Source organism: Bidens hawaiensis, unplaced genomic scaffold (assembly GCF_021521415.1).
Source record: "Bidens hawaiensis isolate Kalapana, Puna unplaced genomic scaffold, B.hawaiensis_p1.1 tig00023714_1, whole genome shotgun sequence".
NCBI classification, from domain to species: Eukaryota; Viridiplantae; Streptophyta; class Magnoliopsida; order Asterales; family Asteraceae; genus Bidens; species Bidens hawaiensis.
In genome coordinates, this window is record NW_027493728.1 from 367,043 (window position 1) to 389,602 (window position 22,560).

General features: G+C 34.7%; 2 protein-coding genes across 2 annotated transcripts; one reads left to right on the forward strand and one right to left on the reverse strand.

Moving 5' to 3' along the window:
• Positions 1–597: 597 nt before the first annotated feature.
• LOC143567955 (uncharacterized) lies at positions 598–1,137 on the reverse strand. Its single transcript, XM_077054227.1, has one exon. It carries the CDS (start codon positions 1,135–1,137, stop codon positions 598–600), a length of 540 nt encoding a protein of 179 aa, XP_076910342.1.
• Positions 1,138–20,853: 19,716 nt separating this feature from the next.
• Positions 20,854–21,944, forward strand: LOC143567938 (uncharacterized). Its single transcript, XM_077054212.1, has one exon. It carries the CDS (start codon positions 21,150–21,152, stop codon positions 21,687–21,689), a length of 540 nt encoding a protein of 179 aa, XP_076910327.1. The 5' UTR covers positions 20,854–21,149; the 3' UTR covers positions 21,690–21,944.
• The last annotated feature ends 616 nt before the right edge of the window (positions 21,945–22,560 follow it).

A 22,560-nucleotide genomic window follows, 5' to 3' on the forward strand; every position in this document is an offset into this window, starting at 1 on the left:
AACGTATGTTGATTATATAGAACACACTCGAACACATATTGGAAACACCACTTTGTAAAGTTTGTTTATAATATCAAAAGAAATGCACATTTGTTTGGTATTGACTAAGCCCATACCTAGAAATTTATTTCTTGAAATTTAACTAATCTAATTAAGGCAATATTAAAATTTGTTTATCTTAACCTTTCTTTTATAGAAGTAAATATAAGTCAAGATTATAACTCTTTTTTTTTAACAGCCAAGGTTATAAGTTTATAACTCATAAGTCATTAAAATATATAGTAGGTCCAAATTTTTTTTACAAGGTATAGTTTAAATGTTTTCATTACTTTGTGATGAAAAATAAAGTTGTTAGATTGTTTAGAAAGCAATAAAGCTTATAATCTTTCATTAAGCGAACATTAATTCTATATATTAGGTCGATCAATGTCAAAAACTAGTTACATCATCGGTGGCCTAGTGGTAACTGGCAAGGCACTTGTATAGTATCCAAAGTCATAGGTTCAAATATGCCATAGGTAAACATCTAGACTGACCGTCGTCATTCATAAAAAAACTGTAAACTTCAACACTTCCCATCAATATTTTTGATATTTCTTAAGAAGATGAACGATGCGACGTCACATAATTATTTTGTCGTCGCAAGTCATTGTAAAACCGGCTTATAAACTTCTCCGCCGCCACATCCACATGGTTGTCTTCATCCACGCTACTCAAAGGAAAAGGAGAGTCGGTGATCCTCAATTGCCTAACCATCGGACTCCTCCCAAACCCTGGCAGCGTAGGAGAAACCGTCTCACTGTGACTCATCTCTATGGCTTTCAACACCGCCTCATTGACAGCCATCATGTCAAGATCTTCATTGCTATCAATATTCTTAGAATGATGTTTCTTGTGGAATGAAAATAAAGAGAAGTGGTGGTTATTAGTTGAAGGGCTATTACTACAACTGAACTCGTATTCATCAGCTGGTGGGGACAAGTTTTGTACGGATTCACCAGTGATCTTGTGACGCTTCATCATCTTGTTGAGATCCAATAATAACTTACTCTTGGATATGTTTTTGCGAAGCATGAAGTACAAGACGCGTACCAATCTCCATACTTTCTTTGGTAAGACTTGAACATTTTTTTCCATTTTTGTATGTAGGTATGTTTTGTCTTTGATGAGAAAGAGATATATAGATGTGAATATGTTTGAAATATTATGTGAGAGTTGTTTGAACAAATGAGAGGTGTGAAGGTGCATATTTATAGGGAAATATTAAAGAGTACGTGAGTCATACAATATCCTTTGGTGTAAGTTAACTCGATTTGCTAGCTGTTGGCAACCAATAATTAACATGTATGTTTATAAAGTGACTTAATTAAGGTCTAATTAAGTATTAAACTAGTTAAGGCCATGTGTACCTCGTTACCATCTTGGGTTTTTGCTTGGATGGCCTTTTTTGTCCACTTTTCTTTGATATTTGGTTTTCCTAACGGCGAACAAAATGATCACATAACTATATATATGAACGTCACCAATATGAATGTATACGATATTTTGCGTGTGGTTTTAAGTTACAACCCATTAAAAATCTTCAAGAATTATAAAGATGATGAAGGATCGATTGATGTTCATTTGTTATAAACCTTAAAAAGATAAATTGAAGTATTGAATTCGAATAACGTTTTAAAGAAAGAATAACATTGTAAAAAAATGAATAAATAAAAAAGCGAGTAATTAACAATTAAATTTCTATATAATGAATATAAAACAGAAAATGAACTACCATACATAAGTGCAACTCAGTGACTCGGTCTCTTTGAAGTTTTGTTATAAAATATAGAATGTAAATATATAACATATAAGACTTAGGCTAAACGTACATCCCTCTCTTAATTGTTATGCTCTTCCCCTCAACTTTCAATTATTTTAACAATTTTATCTGACATATTACTTCTCCCTAACCTTATTTCTATATTAAAATATTAAATCACATAACATTAGATATTTTATTCTCAATTCACAAATTTTGTGTAGTTTATTACACAAATACACTATTTTTTTTTAATTAACAAACAATATGAAATTTGTATTTAAAAAATATAAACTATCTCTAAAACCTATTTTAGAAAACAATCTCTAAAAAAATAAAACTATTTTAATAAATAAACTTGTTTTTAAATAATTAAATATGTTTAATTTAAATAAGTTAAAATGTTTTTTTTAAGAAATATAAAAAAGACTGTAAAAATGAAGGGATATGAGTACATTTAGCAACACCCAACATATAAATGCTTTAACTATTGTCATTACATTATAAATCACGTATATTTAAAACTATTGGGTTTATCACACGAATTTTACGTGTGTGTTTGCAATCTATAGTCTTATCACATGATCCAACGTACTCGATTATCTCCATTACGAATTATTTATCACCCGTGTTCTAAATTCTAAATGTATTGAGTATCGATTTGCCCTCAACAAGTTAAACTTCTCATATTTTCATCACTCGTGCTGTTCAACAAGGCAAGAAACGTTGACCAACCTTCTTCTTCCACTTTTGCCTTCATTTTAAAATAATTTTCTTTTAACGGCCAACATTTTCTTCAAGAAGGCTAAATTATGCTTGTGGAGAAAAAAGGTAAAGCAAAACACCTAAAATTACGTGGACACAACTTATAAGATATAACCTTTAGACTTATAAAGATTTAAGCATGAATAAAATATGCATGTTTTTTATGTGTGGGCATAGATTATAACCTTTGGAGACTTAACTAAAAAGGAAAGGTAGATATCTACTTTCATACTTTTCTTTGTCACTAGATTGTTATAGTGTACACAATATTAATCTAACTAGTATTAAGACCCTCGCGATGCGAGGGGGGGAGTATAAAACCATGAAAAAACTAAAGTTGAAATGTTATCGCGAACCCATACACTAATTACTCGATATTCAGTTCTCCGTTATATCTACAACATAAGTTTATAAAAATAGAGAAGAAGAATAATCACTCAAAACGTATTTTCTTTTTACTACTCGTATTATTATTTGAATTTACATATTATATTTATCTTATTTGAATTTACATATGATAATATTACTATGATAGTTTGATTAGACATGCATTACAATGAAGAATGCATAGTTTTGTCTTGATCCAAAAGGTTTCCTTTCGAAAATATACTAAAAAACAAATAACACACTATGACGCATTGAGAAGTTGTACATAATTCATCAAAGATACCAACATAAATGAATAGTGATTTTACCTCACATTCCTTTTCTACTAATTAATATATATAATAATGACCGGTAAAAGATACGCACTTTCGTTAAAAGGCGCGTGTTTATTGTCTAAAATTGATTTCATTATCACGAACAAGCATGTGAGCATCTATAATATTTGTTTTAAAGATGACTTCGTCTACATTTTTGCATTTTTTTAGGACGACGATACGCGCTCGTTTATTATATAGGTCACCTAAAATCCAACGTAATATACATATATAATTTTTTTTTCTTCCTGTGTTTACCACCCACGACAAAAGTTCATGGATCCATTAGTTGAACATAAAATATATAATGTTTCGGAAAAGCAAACACTAGTTGATAATTTGAAAATATAATATTGAACGTAAAACAAAGGCACTCACAATGCAAAACATATTTTTACTTATATTGAAGACAGCTCTTTATTAAAGTTTAGTTATAATAATGTGAAGAAACATGATATATTTAATTTGTTATTTGGCATACATGGAAAGTACTACATATAAATACTCTTACAAAGGAGATGTCGTTACCACCGGTACACCAAGCTAGAAGAATAGAAGATCCAGGAATCGAGCTAATTGATACGAGTCGTATTCGTATATAGTTAAAACATGCAGAAGTCTCGAAAATAGCCACATGTGTCTGAATAACATTCTTTTTTTAATCTACTTGTAGTAAATATAAGTAGGAAGTACCTAATATAGAAAAGCAAAAGTTGGTTTTGTAAACCACAGCTGTGTGCAACCAATGCCATTAGTTTCTTTTCTACTTTTTAAATTATTCCATTGAAATATAGTAGCATCTAAATAAGTAACCTTTTTAATTACTCGTCTCTCCAAAGCTTTTCTTCTTTTTGCATTACCTTTACTTTTTACTACCATTTATTACACTTTTTGTTCGTGTGTGGTTATAAATTACAGGTATTTTTAACAGCTAAATTTTACATTATACAATAATTAAACCGTTGACTTCTTATTCTACATTCTAAACACCTTCCACTCCCATCAAAGTGAGAATGATGTGGTGTATATAACGGTTGATTCGGATCACTACCACTTGAAAACATATTAAGCATAAAAGTTCTTAGAACATGTGGATATACTTAGAAACTACTGTTAATCTTTATCTGTAGAACCCACTCGAACACGTATTGAAACACCACTTTTTTAAGTTTGTTTAAAATGCATTGAAACTTATAATCTTTTATTATTAAACGGAACATTAATTCGATCTATGCACATTAATCAGGCCGATCAAAGTTGAAAACTAGATTCATCGTTGAATGACCATCGTCACAACCCAACACTTTTCATCAATATCTTTGACATTTCTTAAGAAGATGAACGAAACGTCACATTATTGTTATGTCGTCTCAAATCGTTGTAGGACCGGCTAATGAATTTCTCTGCCGCCTCATCCACATGGTTGTCTTCATCCACACTACTCAACGCAAATGGAGAGTCGGTTACCCTTAGTTGCCTAACCACAGGACTCCTCCCAAACCCTGGAAGCGCAGGAGATGCCGTCTCACTATGAATCATCTCCATGGCTTTCAACACCGCTGCATTGACAGCCATCATATCAAGATCCTCCGTGTGTTGATTATTGGAGGAATGGTGTTTCTTGTGGAATGTAAATAAAGAGAAGGGGTTGTGGTGATTATTAGTTGAAGGGTTGTCGCTGCAACTAAACTCGTATTCACCTGATGGTGGGGACAAGTTTTGTACGGATTTGCCAGTGATCTTGCTACACGTCATCATCTTGTTGAGATCCAACAATTACTTACTCTTGGATATGTTTTTGCGAAGCATGAAGTACAAGACTCGTACCAATCTCCATACTTTCTTTGGTAAAACTTGAACATTTTGTTCCATTTTGGTATGTAGGTATGTTTTGTTTTGATGAGGAAAAGATATGTGAATATGTTTGAAATATTATGTGAGAGTTGTTTGAGCAAATGGGAGGTGTAAGTGGGCATATTTCTAGGACAAGAATTAAAGAGTGAGTCATACAATATCTTTTAATCTAAGTTAACTCGATTTGCTAGCTGTTGGCAACCAATAATTAACATGTTTATAAAGTGACTAAAAGCCTAATTAAGTATAAACAATTAAAGAGTTGAATCTGTTTGATCATGCAGTTTTTTGTGATGTGATTGAGCCTCTAGGCTCTAGAGAAGTGTTTAGAGGCTCACTTCCCTTTGATTCAATGTGCTGTGGCTAATGACAAGGATTTGGCGAAATCAGAGGTTTGATCTTCGCTGTAGAACATAATTAGGTTATAAATCTTCAATTTGTGCCATGTTAATTGTTGATTAAAAAGAGGCATTGCATTAGTTGCTACATTTTATTGTATGCAGTAGTATATATAGAAGAATTTACTGACACGTAATTATTTATTGACAGTATCTTGAAGCGTTTCTTATGGAGATTAAGAATCCTGGGAGAAGAGAAGCTCTTGATGAGGTCAATTGAGATAATTTTTCATATTATAATTTTCTAAAATGTTTTAAATTTGTTTAAACTTTATGATTTTTGATATATATCTACTCTTACAGATTATACATGACATAAAAGTTGTGTTTACGGAGGAGTTGAAATGGAAGAAGATTATGTCCATTTGTCTTAAATGTCAATTGTTGACTATGGTTCTGTAAAGGTATATATAATATCTTTGTAATGTTCTTTTAATAAGATCCAAGATAATAATGCACTTTTTTTATATTCATTTATTTTTCTATAGTTACCAGAATATTCGAGTGGCGAACTTGTTCAATATCGTTTGTTCTCACATTGTTAAATTAAGGAGTCTCTGGAGCTCATTATGAATTGTTGAAAGCACGAGTATTCACGTTAATCAATTTCATTATAGTGTATTAGTGTTATATTACATTCTAGGACACCAATGAGTCTAATATAGTAATTAATAATGGATGTCCTCCAAGATCTGAGTTGCTTAAACCTTTTAGATAGAGAAAATTAAAAAACTGCTATTACCATGATTAATTAGTTTTAGATATAAGTAGATATAATTAGTTTTAGATATAACTGCTATTACCATGATTACCATGATCTGAGTTGCTATTGCCTTTTAGATATAAGTAGTCAGATAACAACATGCTTAGACAAGGGCATATCATAAAGTGGTGACAGTTATGGGAAAAAATGGTTTCTTAATTAATTAATTAGTTTTTAAGTCAAAGTTGACTTATTGGCCTGATGATGCTAATCCTGTCGGCCATGTTGACTTTCTGGTACAGAAAAATCAAGGTTAGTTTTAGTGGGGCATTGAAAGCAACGAATCTTGGAGAGAATGCTAATTGAGTTTTGGTCTAAAAATGGTTTGAAACTTGTGTATTGCGGCATTGGGCTAAAATGAAACGTGAAGTGCTATTAGAAAAACTCAGAAAAGTTATCATTTATCATCTTCATCTGTTATCAGGTATAGGTTTAATTTATAGTTAGCTATATGATATTTATCTAATATATGTTATCCTTATGTGTTAATACTTATTAGTTTTCTGTTGTGTGATCTGTATGTGTTAAGTAATTTGTTACATTGAACTTACTTTGTCTAAACAAGCATGTAACGCCACGAACAAACAATGAGCATGTTTATGTCTTTATGACTTTAGATGAAGCTCAAGACCTCTTGGATCGTAAAATTTTCATTCAAGTTTCTTTTCTCTCTCTTTACACAAACTTAGGTTATTCTGTAATTTCTTAGTAACTCTTTGATAATTTTTAATTTTTTTGTCGATTTATTTAAAAATATATATATGGGTTTATGTCGCATTACTATGTCTTCCATTGGTCTTCCTTAAAATACAAGATTGAAGTAATCTATGTTTGAATATGTAGCTATAGTATCGGGCAACAGACAATCAGGACCTTTAAAGAAGCTGGTGTAATAGTTTTGGAATCATCAACAGAGACCGGGTCTACAATGTTTGTGGTGTTTAAACAGGTTACCATCTTCAAACGTTATGCTCTAAATTTTTTCAGCTTTCATAGCAAGTATTTTATTCCGTTAATAGGTGAGTAGATAGTTCTACACTTATCTCTAATTATGGGAGGAGTTTGTTTCACAGCTGGTGTTTTAACTTTAATATGCAGAACTTATTGACACGAACAAAAAATATTAGGTTTTTGACGGGTCATGTTTGGGTTACACAAATTTTAAGTGTGAGCGGCGTATGGCTTTTTTTTTTGACACAAACAAAATAGGATGGTTTCAAGCTGAAGAGTTCAACCCGCTAATCCGACATGATTCGTGTAAAGATCAAACTATATATAAACAATGTAAGGCAGTAATGAGAAGTGAAAACTCTAACCAGAAATGATGCAGTTTGTGTTATGTTTTTAGGATTTGATTACACGACCATTGTTTGAAGTCTAGTATTTTTTTTAATAATATATGGTTGTGAATCTTGGCCTGCGTCTGGAAACCTGTTTTTGTACTTAACAAATTGGGTTTCTAATACTGTTATGTCTTCTTCATTAGATAATATTAATGGCGACATGAGGAACACATTCTGCAATTACAGAAGAGGCGAAACACGTGATTTGCATGACAACCTATCACATCACGTCACTTAGGAAACACACTCAGTCAGTTCGGAAATGTCACAAAAGTTTAGTTTATTATTGCCTATGTCACGTCTTGCAGTGTTAGTGCTGCTTTGGTGTAATGAAATCAGATAAACAGGTTGAGGAAATCGTCTGTTTTCACAGGTGATTCTCCACTTATGAGATCTGAGATGCCGAGCCAAAAAGCCCATATTGAAATGTTTGGGGATCGGCCCAAGAAGCATCCAGGAAAGGCTGTAAGTCATTGGATAGACCTGAGTCACTAAAACTTGAGGTTGCTAAGAATATTAAGTTTTGATTAAAAAACAGGCCATTAAATATTTGATGGAAGTAAATAGTATATATTAATTGCTATTCTAGTATTTTGGTTTTAGTTGTGAAATAAGTTTATTTGTGATGTGCATGTATAACTTGCAAAAGATGAGAAGCTGCATAACCAGTAGTGAGACCTTACAAGAAGTATGAGCTGATTGATTGATGGTGCACAAGCAGATGCAACTGTTAAGCATTTGGCAGCTCATAATAGACAAAACTCAATGACTAGTGATTAAATGCTTTTATTATTCATGAGGCTGAGGGGTGCGGAGCGCGAGAAGGGGCGCGAAAGCCCTTCCGCTCGCGCCCCGGGGCGCGAGCACCACACCACCGAGGCGCGAGAGGGGCGCGAGCGCGGAAAAAAAGACAGGCGCGGATGGGCTAGCGGCTGGGAATGGCGTGAAGGGTTCTTGGGTTGCGTGAATAGAGCCTTTGGGCTCGTTTTTTATTAAAAAAATAAAAAAAAATTTTCTCTATATAATAACATACCAATATCAAACCTATATCAAACCCGATTTTTTTCCTCTATATAATAACATACAATTTTTTCTCTCTATTAAACCTATATCAAACCCAAACCAACACCAATATCACATACCAATATCACATACCACACCCAAAACCCGAAATCACCCCATCTTCCAAACCTTTTTTTAAAAACATGGCTGGAAATTGGTACCCAAACCTAGATTCAGATTACAGTTACGACGATTTATGGTCGGCACCGGACCAAGCGATGTTTTATTCGGGGTCGCAACAATCATCCGGCTTTCAACCATCCAACATACAACCGTCTCCTAACTTTGTAGTTCCGGAGACACAAGAACCAGAAGGTGAAGCTGCGGGACAAAGAAGACGCGTCCACCGGAAAAAACAAGTTGCAACGGACGGGTCGGGTTCGGCTTCGACTGGAAGGACGAAACGGAAAACCACTCCGTGGTCATCGGATGAGAAGGAAGCCCTGTGTCGGGCTTGGATAGTCACTTCTGAGGATCGGCGTTGCGGTAATTGTTTTAACGTTATTAAAAATGATTTTTAATAAAAAAGTTAAATAAAAAAGTTAAATGACTTACAAATTTATTTATGCATTTTGCAGCGGACTACCAAAAGAGCAAGGTCTTTTGGACAAAGGTTAGGGAGACGTTCTATTCGCTCGTTGGGAGTACAGAGCGGAACGCCGATATGATTTCGGGTCGGTGGACCGAAATCAGAAAATTTGTCGGCTTGTTTACTAATCTGTTCAACAGGAACGCCGGTCGTATGAGACCAAGTGGCAGTGACGATTTGGCGGTTTATAATTTCACTGTCGAAGAGTGGAGGCAGGAGTGCCTGCGGAGGTATGGGACGGTGAAGACGTGGGACGATGTAAAGGTGTGGGAGAGGTTGAGAAGGTGTTCTAAGTGGGTTGAGCTGGTGGCGCCGGACCTTGATGCGGAAGTAGGGCCGAAACGGACTAAAACTAGTTCGTATGGAGCGTACAGCACTTCCGCCGGGTCGGATTGCCGGGTTGGATTCGACCTAAACGTTGCGGGGGAGGAAACGTCTTCACCGCCGAGGAGGCGGCCATTGGGAAGGGACGCCAGGGGCAAAAAACCGGCTGAGGGGGAAGCCGTAAACATCAACGATCTTGTTGAATCCCTCAATAAATTCAACAAAACCATGGAGGTGGTCTCTAATGACAAAAAGGAAAAAAAAAAAAGAATGAGAGATTTGGAATTCCTTACAAGAGACTTCAGTAACCTAAATCCGGTCGACCAAATGCTGATGGAAAAACAAAAGGAACGTATCCGGAAGAGGTTGATCGAAGAAGACCAAGCCGAAGAATAAGAATAATGTTTTTTTTTAGTACTTTAATTTTTTTTTTAGATATTAATGTGTTTTTTTAATTAATGTGTGTTTTTTTAAATAATTTATGAGTTTTTTTAATAATACGTTTTTTTAATACATTTATAAAAAATAAAAAAAAAAACCGCTCGCGCCCCCTCTCGCGCCCCTCCACACCATGTCCCGGGGCGCGAGCACCACAACCAATACCCATCTTATCAAGTTTCTCTCTCTGCCACACGTCACAATATTATTAGCTGGCGCCCCCACTCGCGCCCCCCACACCCCTCAGCCAGGAAAGGCTGTAAGTCATTGGATAGACCTGAGTCACTAAAACTTGAGGTTGCTAAGAATATTAAGTTTTGATTAAAAAACAGGCCATTAAATATTTGATGGAAGTAAATAGTATATATTAATTGCTATTCTAGTATTTTGGTTTTAGTTGTGAAATAAGTTTATTTGTGATGTGCATGTATAACTTGCAAAAGATGAGAAGCTGCATAACCAGTAGTGAGACCTTACAAGAAGTATGAGCTGATTGATTGATGGTGCATAAGCAGATGCAACTGTTAAGCATTTGGCAGCTCATAATAGACAAAACTCAATGACTAGTGATTAAATGCTTTTATTATTCATGACATAGATACTACATATATTTTTGTGCAACAAATGTGTGACTGATGCTTAGGAATATATTTTAGACTTGTCTCTACAATGATTAAGTATTAAATAGCTAAAACAATATGTGAGATCTCATGTTTTTTTGTGCATAACTATTCAGAAACAGGTTATTTATCATATTTTATAATTAAGCGTCCACATATTCATATATGCATACATACATTCATAGATTTGATGTTAATTATAAATTTAAAATTTACTTTATACATTATGAAAAGGAAATTTATATTTTGAGAGAATATCTTATCTAATACATATTTTATGATGTCGAACGTTGAGTAAGGCAAAATCATGCAACCTATTCACATACCACGGATTATATATTGAAGCAAAAAACAAACCAAAAAGATACCAGTTAACACTTTAAAATACAACCGTGCTTTACACTTATTGTTCCATATGACCTCAGCATCTCTTCCAAACATGCATTCTGCTCATTCATGTTACTGAATTAAATTAGTCGTCACATTCTCGCGTTGATGTTCCCGTCCACTGGACGGGTAAACTACTAGTTACCAAAAGTAACAAAAATGTTAATATGATACTAGTCTATTTGGTAGAGTCCTTTGTCTCTTAGAAAAGAAGTATTAATTTAAATAAATAAAAAACAGCAACTCAGTTGTTTTTAAGTGGTTATGAATATACGGATTAGAAATATATAGTGTTAACCGGATACGCATGGTCGTCATTACTGTACAAATAAATTCACGTACATTTAAAACTAGAGTGTAAAATAACCGTTCATGAAATATAATCACATTTTTTTATCTAGTAATAGGAATTATAATATGTGAAAATAAATAGAAAGCAAATAAAGTTCAAGATGTAAAAAACAACTAATTAAAAGAAACGGGTGAGAAGGATAATTAGGAATTGTGTTAATATTGGTCTCTTAAAACATATTTTTGGTCGCCTCCCAGGGTACAACAGCCAGAACAACAGTATATTGTCGGGAATAGCCAACACTTGAAGCTTCTACCGGATACAAGATTGTGCGTGGTCAAAAAGCTAGAAAAGGTTGTTCTTATTATTGCACGAACTTTGTGTCTCAAACAAACACATATGCCCTCTATACGTACCGGAAACATGAGCACCCAAAAGTTGATTACAATGGAATAATTAACTCTACATAAACGATGATCATTGATCTATTGCTTTAAAACTTGAAGAGACATTTATAGTTGTTCGCGATCTGACCAACTGGTGCACCGCAGGCTGCTCTTAAGTGGCTCGCAACTATGCAAGCCATCAAAACGTCAAATTACACTTCTCGTCCCGTGCACGTGCATGTCTCTAGGTGTATCTTGTTATATGGGAATACAATCTCATAAACCCTCTCACTTATAAACCCATCTATGGTTTATATTTTCATCAACGTAGGATATACTTAACTTTAATAATTTAAAGTTTTAAGTCATGCAATTTAAAACATCGACATTTGAGTGATCTTAGCTTCTTTTTAGACACGGCAATTTGGTTGGTTGTGATCCACTCACGGTTTGTATCTATTTGCCCTCAACAAGTTCAAATAATCATCACTTGTGTTGTCCAACAAGGCAAGAATCGTTGACCCACTTTCTTCTTCCACTTTTACCCTCATTTTTAGTTAATTTTCTTTTCCGGCCAACATTTTCTTTAAGAAGGCTAAATTATGCTTGTAGGGCAAAAAGGTTAAAGCAAAACACCTAAAATTACGTGGACACAACTTATAAGTTATAACCTTTAGACTTACAAAGATTTAGGCATGAATAAAATATGCATGTTTTTTGTGTGGGCATTGATTGTAAGGAAAGGTTGAGATCTACTTTCACACTTTTAGTACAAAAAACTTCTTTTCTTTGTCACTAGATTGTTATATGTACACAATATTAATGTAATGAATGGTAAAAGATACACACTTTCGTTACAAGGTGAATATATACTGTTTAGATTTGATTTTATCAAGAATAAGCATAAAGAACGTAATTATTTGTTTGTAAGATAACTCGGTCAACATTTTTGCCTTTTTTAAGAGCGGCGATGCGCTCCCTAATTCTATTTCACCATAATATTCACAATGGAATTTCAACATTCACCACTTAATTAGTTGACCGAAATTCACCAATGCTATTGGATTTCAATTCAAAGGCCTTTCAAGATTTGTGATTAAGTGAGTACATTAGCAAAAAAATATACATATAATAATCTTTCTTATTGTTTTTAACATCCACGACAAAAGTTCATGGATCCATTAATTGAACATAAAATATAAAGTGTTTCGCAAAAGCAAACACTAGTTCATAAATTGAACACTATAATATTAAACATAGAACAGAAGCACTCACAAAGGAAAACATATTTTTACTAATTGAACACATATTGAAGGCAAGTCTTTATTAAAGTTCGGTGTTATATAATAATATGAAGAAACAAAATATATTTAATTTGTTATTGGGCATACATGTACTACATATTAATACTCACACAAAGGAGATGTACCACCGGTACACCAAGCTAGGAAAATCAACATAGAAGGATTAACTAATTATTAGAACCATTATTTACAACTATGTCTTCTGAAGTCAAAATGTGAGTTTAGGAGGAAAGTGCATATGGGAGCAAAGGAAAATCAACATAGAGAAGGACCACTTTGCAAATGGAAGCAAAGTGCAAATGGTACTTGGATGATGGGACTATTATTGGGGGTGTCAACGAAGTCGCTAAAGCCCTAGACATTATCAGCTCGGAAGGGCCATCATTGGGGCTTCAACTTAATGTTAAGAAAACCGAGGTTTTTTGGCCAACGTGTAATGGAGTGAAAGTTAAAGATGGGCTTTTCCCTAGTGGGATTGGTAGACCAGAGAGAGGGGTAAAGCTCCTTGGAGGGGCTGTTAGTCGAGATCCCTACTTTATTAAGGAGTTGGCGAGGCAGAGAGCATCCCGTGCGGTTGATCTTATGAAACTCTTACCTTGCCTTAGGGATCCTCAGAGCGAACTCCTCCTGCTTAGGTCTTGCATGGGGGTTGCTAAGTTGCTTTTTGGGTTACGAACATGCCACCCCCATATGATGGATGATGCGGTATCCTGTTTTGATAAGGGGCTTCGAGAAGCCATCGAAGACATAGTTGTATGTGGAGGCCCGTTCTTTGGTTATCTTCAGTAGCGACTTGCATCTTTACCGATGCGCTTGGGGAGTTTAGGCCTTCTTTCGGCTCATGATGTTGGCGTTTACGCTTTTGTAGCGTCGAGGGCTCAGTCTTAGAAGCTACAGAATCACATCTTAAGGAATAGCGGAGTTGTCGACCTGGACTCAGACTACATGCAGGCCCTGGAACGCCTAAACGGCGCTCTCCCAGACTTTGACATTGGCGGTTTCTCTAATAAGGACACCGCCCCACCAAAGCCTCAAAAAACTTTGACGAATGCCCTTTTTGGCAAAATCGTTCAGAGCCTGGGAGAAGTTTTTGGATTGTCCCCTCAACAGAAGGCGATTATTGAATGCATACAAGGTCCTCATGCCCAAGATTTTCTGACCGTTATCCCTATTGATGGCTTGGGCCAAAGCATGTCTACGGTCGAGTATAGGGTCATTCTTAAGTACCGTTTGATGGTCCCAATGTACCCAGAAGACGAAACAAGTCCGATCTGCCGTAAGGCTTGCCTGGATAAATTCGGAGAGCAGGCGGTTCATTGCAAGGAGATGCATGGGTTCAAATACCGACATGATTGGGTGCGAGACGTTCTTTGGGGCATCTTAAGGCGAACTGGGATATCAGCTAAAAAAGGAAGCCCCCGTAAACTTCCTTACAGTCCCCACGGAAGGTAGATCCACTCTACGACCGGCAGATTTGCTCGTCTCTGGTTGGGCCGGGGGAAAACACACTTGTGTTGACCTCACAGTGATATCTCCTTTAGCTGGTTTGAGGGATAATGGGTTTGTAGCTTGGCAAGCAATGAAAAGGGCGAAAACGAAGAAGGTGGAGAAACATGCTAAAGCCTGCGAAGAGAACCAACATGTTTTTGTCCCTCTGGCTTTTGATACCTTTGGCTCCTTGGCACCAGAAGCTATCCGTTTCCTAACCAGGGTCCAACGGATTATGCATAGAAATGTGTCGACTCCAAAGGGGCAAGGGTATGTCTTTAGCATGTTAGGGTTTGCAATTCAGAAAGGGGTGGCGGCACAGCTTGTTGCCCGCCTACCTGCTATGTTGATATAATATCTAAGTTTCTATGTAATGAGAAAAACTACACAATTGTCACAAAAAAAAATTTATTTACAAACAATAGTCATAGTCTATGTATATACAAAACATGTACATTAAATAAGGACCACCTAAACTTACCCACTGCCTAGATGCCCAAGCATTCGTCAATGGTCAAAATAACGATTAGGTTGTTGTATCGTAGTGTTAGGACCGCACTTGAACTATCCAACGCATCAGTGTGTGAATCACCATGCCCAACGAAGTTGCTACTTCTACCTTGTCCTAAACCGATAATTAATGTTCATCATCACTATAAATAAAAATAAATAAATATTAAACATATGTTAAGCGTGATTAGTCATGACATCATGTCATGTCAAAAATGTTCTAGCGTAGGTCAAACATGGTTAGAAACCATTTATTACATGTTTTTTCGCGTGGGAATAAATAACGGTTGGTTCCGATCTTTAACACTTGAAAGCGGTTCTAGTAAGCTTTGTAATATGAATACCTTACTTTTTGCAGAGATATAAGGTGTTATTTTAGCCCGAGTTACAGTATGGGGATTTATTCCATGGATGAATCTACCATTAGAAAGTTTTCCTGCGATCATATCCTTTTTGTCTCCGCTGAAATGCGTTGAGGCACATCAGTTTACTAGACATCTAGAGGAGAATATATTAGCCTAAAAAGTTCTAAAAGCATATGAATAAACTTAGAAACTTAGAATATATATAAATGATAGATTTATAGTAGCAGTGTTATCTTCATATATATAACCCCTCAAACACGTACGTATTGGAAACACCTATTTTTAAAGTTTGTTTAGAATATCAAAAGAAATACATATTTGTTTGGTACTGACTAAGGCTATACCTACAAATTCACATCTTGAATTTATTTAACTAATCTAATTAAGGCAATATTAAAATTGTTTATGTTAACTCTTCTTTTCTAGAAGTAAGTCAAGATCATATAACACATAAGTTGGTGAGAAATATATTAGGTGTATAATTATTTTGTGTGAAAGAAAATAAAGTTGTTAACTTGTTTAAAATGCCTGGAAACTTTTAACCTTTTATTATAAAACTGAACATTAATTCTTTACACAATAATCAGGCCGATCAACTTCGAAAACCACATACATCAACGGCGGCCTAGTGGTAAGGCACTTGCGTGGTAAGGGTCACTAGTTCAAACATTTTCTAAGTAAACATTTTGAATGACTATCGTCATTAAAAAAAACTGTGAACCCCAACACTTTACATCAATATTTTTTTATATTTCTTAAGAAGATGAACGAAACGTCACATTTTATTATTCTGTCGTCGCAAATCATTGTAAAACTGGCTTATGAATTTCTCTGCCGCCTCATCCACATGGATGTCTTCATCCACGCTACTTAAAGGAAAAGGAGAGTCGGTTACCCTCAGTTGCCTAACCATCGGACTCCTCCCAAACCCTGGCAACACAGGAGACGCCGTCTCACTATGAATCATCTTCATGGCTTTCAGCACGGCCACATTGACGGCCATCATGTCAATATTCTTAGAATGATGTTTCTTGTGGAATGAAAATAAAGAGAAGTGGTGGTTATTAGTTGAAGGGCTGTTGGTGCAACTGAACTCGTATTCGCCTGATGGTGGGGACAAGTTCTGTACGGATTTACCAGCGATCTTGCTACGCTTCATCAACTTGTTGAGATCCAACAATAACTTACTCTTGGATATGTTTTTACGTAGCAAGAAGTACAAAACTCGTACCAGTCTCCATACTTTCTTTGCTAAAACCGGAACATTTTGTAACTTTTGATCCATTTTTGTAGGTATGTTTTGTCTTTGATGAGTGATGTATAGATATTGTGAATAATATTTGTGATATAAAAAGTGAGATTTGTTTGTGCAAATGGCAGGTGTGAAGAGGCATATTTATAGGGCAAGAATTAAAGTGTGAGTCATGCAAAAGCCTTTGATGTAAGTTAACTCGATTTGCTAGCTGTTGGCAACCAATAATTAACATGTTTATTAGTTTATAAAGTGTATATGGTCTAATTATGTATTAATCTATAAATAAAGCATGTGTAGTTGTACCTAGTTTCCATCTTGGGTATTATTGGATGACCCTTTACACTTTATTAAAAGAAAATTAGTCTACACTGTTTGCTTTTCGGTATAACAAAACCGTGAACAAAATGACCATAACTATATAAACATGAATGTATACACGCATATATTTTACGTGTGGGTTTCAATTTTAAAACATAAATACATCAACTTTTAATGTATTATATATGAAAGTTATTGTAATCAGATTGTTATATTTTCCTGGTTATAATAAAAGACGGATTACGTTATATTGTGTGTTCTTCGTTAATTATCGTTTATCAATCTTGAGAAGTGTTGATTAATATTTATTCGTTATGAACCTTACTAAGATTGAACGATGTTTCAAGACTACGATAGTATTGTTATAAAAGAAATGAAAGTGCTAGCAAAAAGTGAGTAGTCAACAATGGAAAAACTATTATAATGAAACAAAACAAAAACCAAAAAGAAAAAGAAAAAAAGTACCAGCAACAGCATAAATATATAAGCCACTTGAGAACTAACTCGGTCTTTTCAAAGTTTGGATATAATATTTAATGTATAAATGTTTGAAGTATTGGGTATGTATAGTTGCTACTTGCTAGTGCTTCATATCCTTTTTCATTTTCTTTCATTTTAATTTTGTTTCTAAAAGGATCAGAACCCCAACAAACGTTTTATAAGAATTACAAGGAAAAGATATGTAAATTAAAAAACTCTTAGGACATTTTTCCTAGATAGTCATTAATATCCCAACTACTAATATTATCACTGATTTGATTCATTGGGACCCTTATTTATTAAAGCTCAACGAAATCAAAACAAACAAAGATTAATAGCATGACACATTGACAACTATCATAATGAGCTAAGGCCATTCGTAGTGGTGGAGTTTTGGCGTTGTTTTGGTCTATAACTCTCCCAAAACGTCATGTGCATCTCTCTTTCTCTCTCTCTCTCTCTCTCTCTCTCTATATATATATATATATATATTTGGTTAGCTTTTTGGGTGTCAAAGTTGTGTACTCAACTTTGAAGATGAGGCGTTTTGTAAGAGAGGGGTGAGAGAGAAAGGTAATGATTATATAAAAGTTATGGGCTTTTTGTTACTGCACCACATTTTATAAAACTCTTCAATGCTGACTGGACCACCACATGTCGTAAAACTTCAAAGGATAGGGAGTTTGACTATGCATGGTCTAATAACATTGCGTGGATCTAATAAATAACTTCCAATTATCATTACAGCCCAAGTATTATCTTTAGGCAACTTTAATAGCCCCATTTCCTTATTCCTATGTTTTTAATCAGCCCATAAATTCACCACTATATGGCCCAATTCAGCATCTCACATTATCACCCTTTGTTTGTATTGGCCCCCAATTCAATCTGATATCAAAACATTTGTCCAAGACCAACATATTCAATCTAGCCCAACACTCGTTTCTTTATTCAAAAACATACTTTTCTTCATACCCTAAATTTTACGAAATAGATAGACCAATGACAATTTGTTATATCATCTTAAAATTGATTTAGAAGGTAAACTATTATTTTATGCCTTATTTTAATATGTTAAGAGTATTTAATCCGTTTATATGTTTCCAACAAAAATAGCTATGAGAAGGGAGATCGCATCAGTGACTCAGTGACGGAACCAGCATTTCTTTTCCAGGATAGTGATTGGGAGCTTAACCAAGATTTTAGGGGCAGTCAGAATGTTTAGGTATAGATAACACTAAAAAAATTATGAAGGGCAGCTACCACCATTCTTTATACATGGGTACATTACCGATTACTCTTAAGTGTAGCGGGGCAGCTTAAATGTCAAACAATGGATTTTGACAATAATAGTTGTCACATGATTAGATGTTGTATATTTAGATTATATTTAGCCATAATTAACAGTCCATAGATATTTTTGAGTCACGAGTAGATTTCATTAATTCATGCAAGGACCACATAAACTTTAGTTGGGCATGCTTCATGCACGTACTACAACTACTGCATGAATAAACCCTAACCATCTGCATAAATGGTTAAACCCATGGTTGTCGGTTCGATCGACATTTTGGTTTTATACCTTTTTCTTATCCCTTTGTTCCATGATCTCTGTGACTCACGTGAAACCAAAGTTGTAAAGGCTTCTTTTAGTTTGGATTGAAATGGAGGTTAGGGTTTCTATGGTTTGAATATATCAACACGTGAACACTCACACAACTTGCATCTTATGCTTCTATGTTTCTATGTTATTATTATATTTTTTATTTCATTTGTAATAATTTGTGTTTATATATGTTGACTGTTGTTCATCCTACATCTGTTTATAATATATATTATATAGGAAAATGTGTAATTAAACAACTAAACGAAATGGAGTAAATATAGGTTGTATAACTATTTATTATTTATTTATGTGTGGTTAACTTGTATATATATGTTGTGTAACTATATGTTATTGTGTGTAACTACTTGGTAAATATAATGCGTAGTTATTTAACTTCATACATGCGTAATCATATCACCGAAGAAAGTATGCATCTCCCATGCATATGATTCGCATGTTAATAACCATTTGTACATTAAACAACCCCATATATATGACACGATCAATCAAAATCAATAACATACGCGATAAAAACTACGAAAATCATACAATGCACTAATAGTAGTATGAGCAAATAATGATTTTTTTTAAAGGGGGGCTAAATTACAAGGATTAATCACTTGGGGGTTGGAAAAATATATTTTTCAAAAGGGGGGTTGCCTCCATTTGTAATGGCGAGGAGTTTTAAAAATATATGGGTATCGAAGTTAGTTAGAGAATAGAAGGTACAAGGTATCTCCCCTCCATTATCAATGGCGGGGACTGCAAAAGTATCTCCCCTCCCTTTCTAGCGGAGGGGAGTCTGAAAAATGTATCTCCCCTCCATTTGTAACGGCAGGGAGTTTGCAAAAGGTGGAGTGGACTTTTTTTAATATCAATTTAAAATTAATCTTGCGTAACTAGGTTCAAGATTTTAAAAGCTAAAAAATTAAAAATAATATTAAGCAATTGTTTTTTTTATAAACTTTGCGTGTATTTCTTAATAGTGATACGCGATTTTCTTAACTAAGTTTTTTCTTGACTAATTTCTTTTACGTGAGTACTTTGCAACACATGAAACAAAATTAATTAAAAAATCACGTATGACTATAAGAGAAATACATGCAAAGTTTACAAAAAAAAACTATTGCTTAATATTATTTTTAAATTTTTAGCTTTTAAAATCTTGAACTTAGTTGTTTAAGATTAATTTTAAATTGATATTAAAAAAAGTCTCCTCCACCTTTTGCAAACTCCCCGCCGTTACAAATGGAGGGGAGATACCTTTTTCAGACTCCCCTCCGTTAGAAAGGGAGGGGAGATACTTTTGCAGTCCCCGCCATTGATAATGGAGGGGAGATACCTCGTACCTCTAAAAGTTCTTACATTCTCTAACTAACTCCGACATCCCCTATATTTTTGAAACTCGCCGCCATTACAAATGGAGGCAACCCCCTATTTGAAAAACATATTTTTCCAACCCTCCAAGTGATTAATCCTTGTAATTTAGCCCCCCTTTCACAAAAAAATCGCAAATAATTAATCGAATTAATCGACAGTTCTGTCAATTAAGCAATAGCAGATTAATTAACCAAAATGTGTGGGCCGGTTATTTTGTGGTGTTAAGTAATAACCGATTAATTAATCAAAGTAGTAAGAAAGAAAAAGTGGGACGGTCACATAATCAATTTTATGTATTACATTAAAAATACTATGCAATAACGAATTATATATATATATATGTGTATGGATGTGTAAAATCACTAAAAGATATTATTTTTGTAAATGTAAAATATATAAAATTGAAGTGGTAATGAGTTTATCCTAAGCTATAAATATGAAAGTATACAGTTGGAAAATCTTCACTACTTTTATTAAATAATATTGATCATGCCACACCAACTAGATGTAGACATTTGAGACATTAATTATTAATCATGTCTACCATTAAATATTTAACAATGACATATGAATCGCCTTGGTTCACAACACTACTTTATACCCTCCCATGCTTATTATAAATACCATGCATTACTTCCCTTCTACTCCAAGCTAACAATATTATTCATCATACCAAAATCTTTAGATATTCTATATTCCACATTCACCATAACTTAACATATGGCACCTCATGGTGACTCCATTGTGAGCGCCTATGCGCTAAACAGGCCTCCAAGACTATCGTCTGATGGCCTCAAACGCACGGTGTCAGAAATACCCTTCGAGTTTACCAAAGAAGATATTGATATCAAGTCATTGACCACAATATCCGAAGTGGTGGATGCTAAGTGTGAGTGTTGTGGTATGGTTGAAGAGTGCACGCCCGAGTACATGGAAAATGTGCACAACCAGTTTTTAGGTAAAATGATATGTGGGTTGTGTTCAGAAGCGGTTAAGGATGAGATGGAGAAAAATGGTGGGAGTAAAGAAGAGGCGATGAATAGTCATATGAACACGTGTGCTCAGTTTAGCAGACGGGGCAGAGCCTTTCCAGTCTTGTGTCAAGCTGAGGCCATGAGGAATATGTTGAAGAAGAGTAGACTAAGAGCGACATCCTTGAGTCCGAGAGACCATGGGTTTGCGAAGAAGCGTGGTATAGCTAGGAGTTCTAGTTGCATTCCGGCTATTACGAAAGAGATCAATGGTGTTAACAAGGATTAGTTAAGTCAATTACCATCCATGCACTTCACTAATATTGTCAAGACTAATATTATAGAATTAGTGTGGGTTTTACCATAATTAAATTAACCTTAATTGTAAGTTTGTTACCAAGACCATAGATGCAACCAACATATGTATCTTGACCTTGTTGTAAGGTTTTTTCTTTTGTTGGTTATTTTTCTATGGGATTTGGTCTTTTATTGTTTTACAATTGTCATTAATGACTTATAGTTGTGTTGTAACTTGCAAGTATAAGGCTATTCGTAATGGGGCGCTTTTTGAAGGGAACCCCCCCCCCCCCCCCCCCCTTGGAGATAAATGGGGCAACAGGGGGGGTATTATTTGTCGCCGGCTTGTGTTTTGCTTTTATTATTATTATTATATATTTTATATATTTGTGTAATATATATATATAGGGTGCAGTTACTGTACGCTAATACCTTAACGTACGATAGGTACGCGAGATGCTCAAAGGCAAAAACCTAAAACGCTCAGAAAAAACTGAAACGCTCAGCCAAAAACTTAAAACGCTCAAAAACGGTTTTCGTGAAAAATTGATCGATTAACCATCCAACTGCTTTTTTCGGTGAACCAATGATTAATTGGATATGTATTGGCGATTCCGAGATGTTTGGATGTGATTTAATGGATTGATTTCGTAAAAAATGGATTCGCGTACGTATTGTACGTTAAGCAATTAGCGTATTGCATCTTCCCTCTCTCTCTCTATATATATATATACGTATGTATGTATGTATATATATATATATATATATAATTACACCCCTAAAACAAAACCTACCATTTACTGACTGGGTGTCACATGACACAAAACGCCCCATTTTATAGCCCCTCCACCACACTTAGCCTA

Coding starts and splice junctions, on each gene's coding strand:
- LOC143567955 (XM_077054227.1), bottom strand. CDS start 1,137: ATGGAAAAAAATGTTCAAGTCTTACCAAAGAAAGTATGGAGATTGGTA.
- LOC143567938 (XM_077054212.1), top strand. CDS start 21,150: ATGGCACCTCATGGTGACTCCATTGTGAGCGCCTATGCGCTAAACAGG.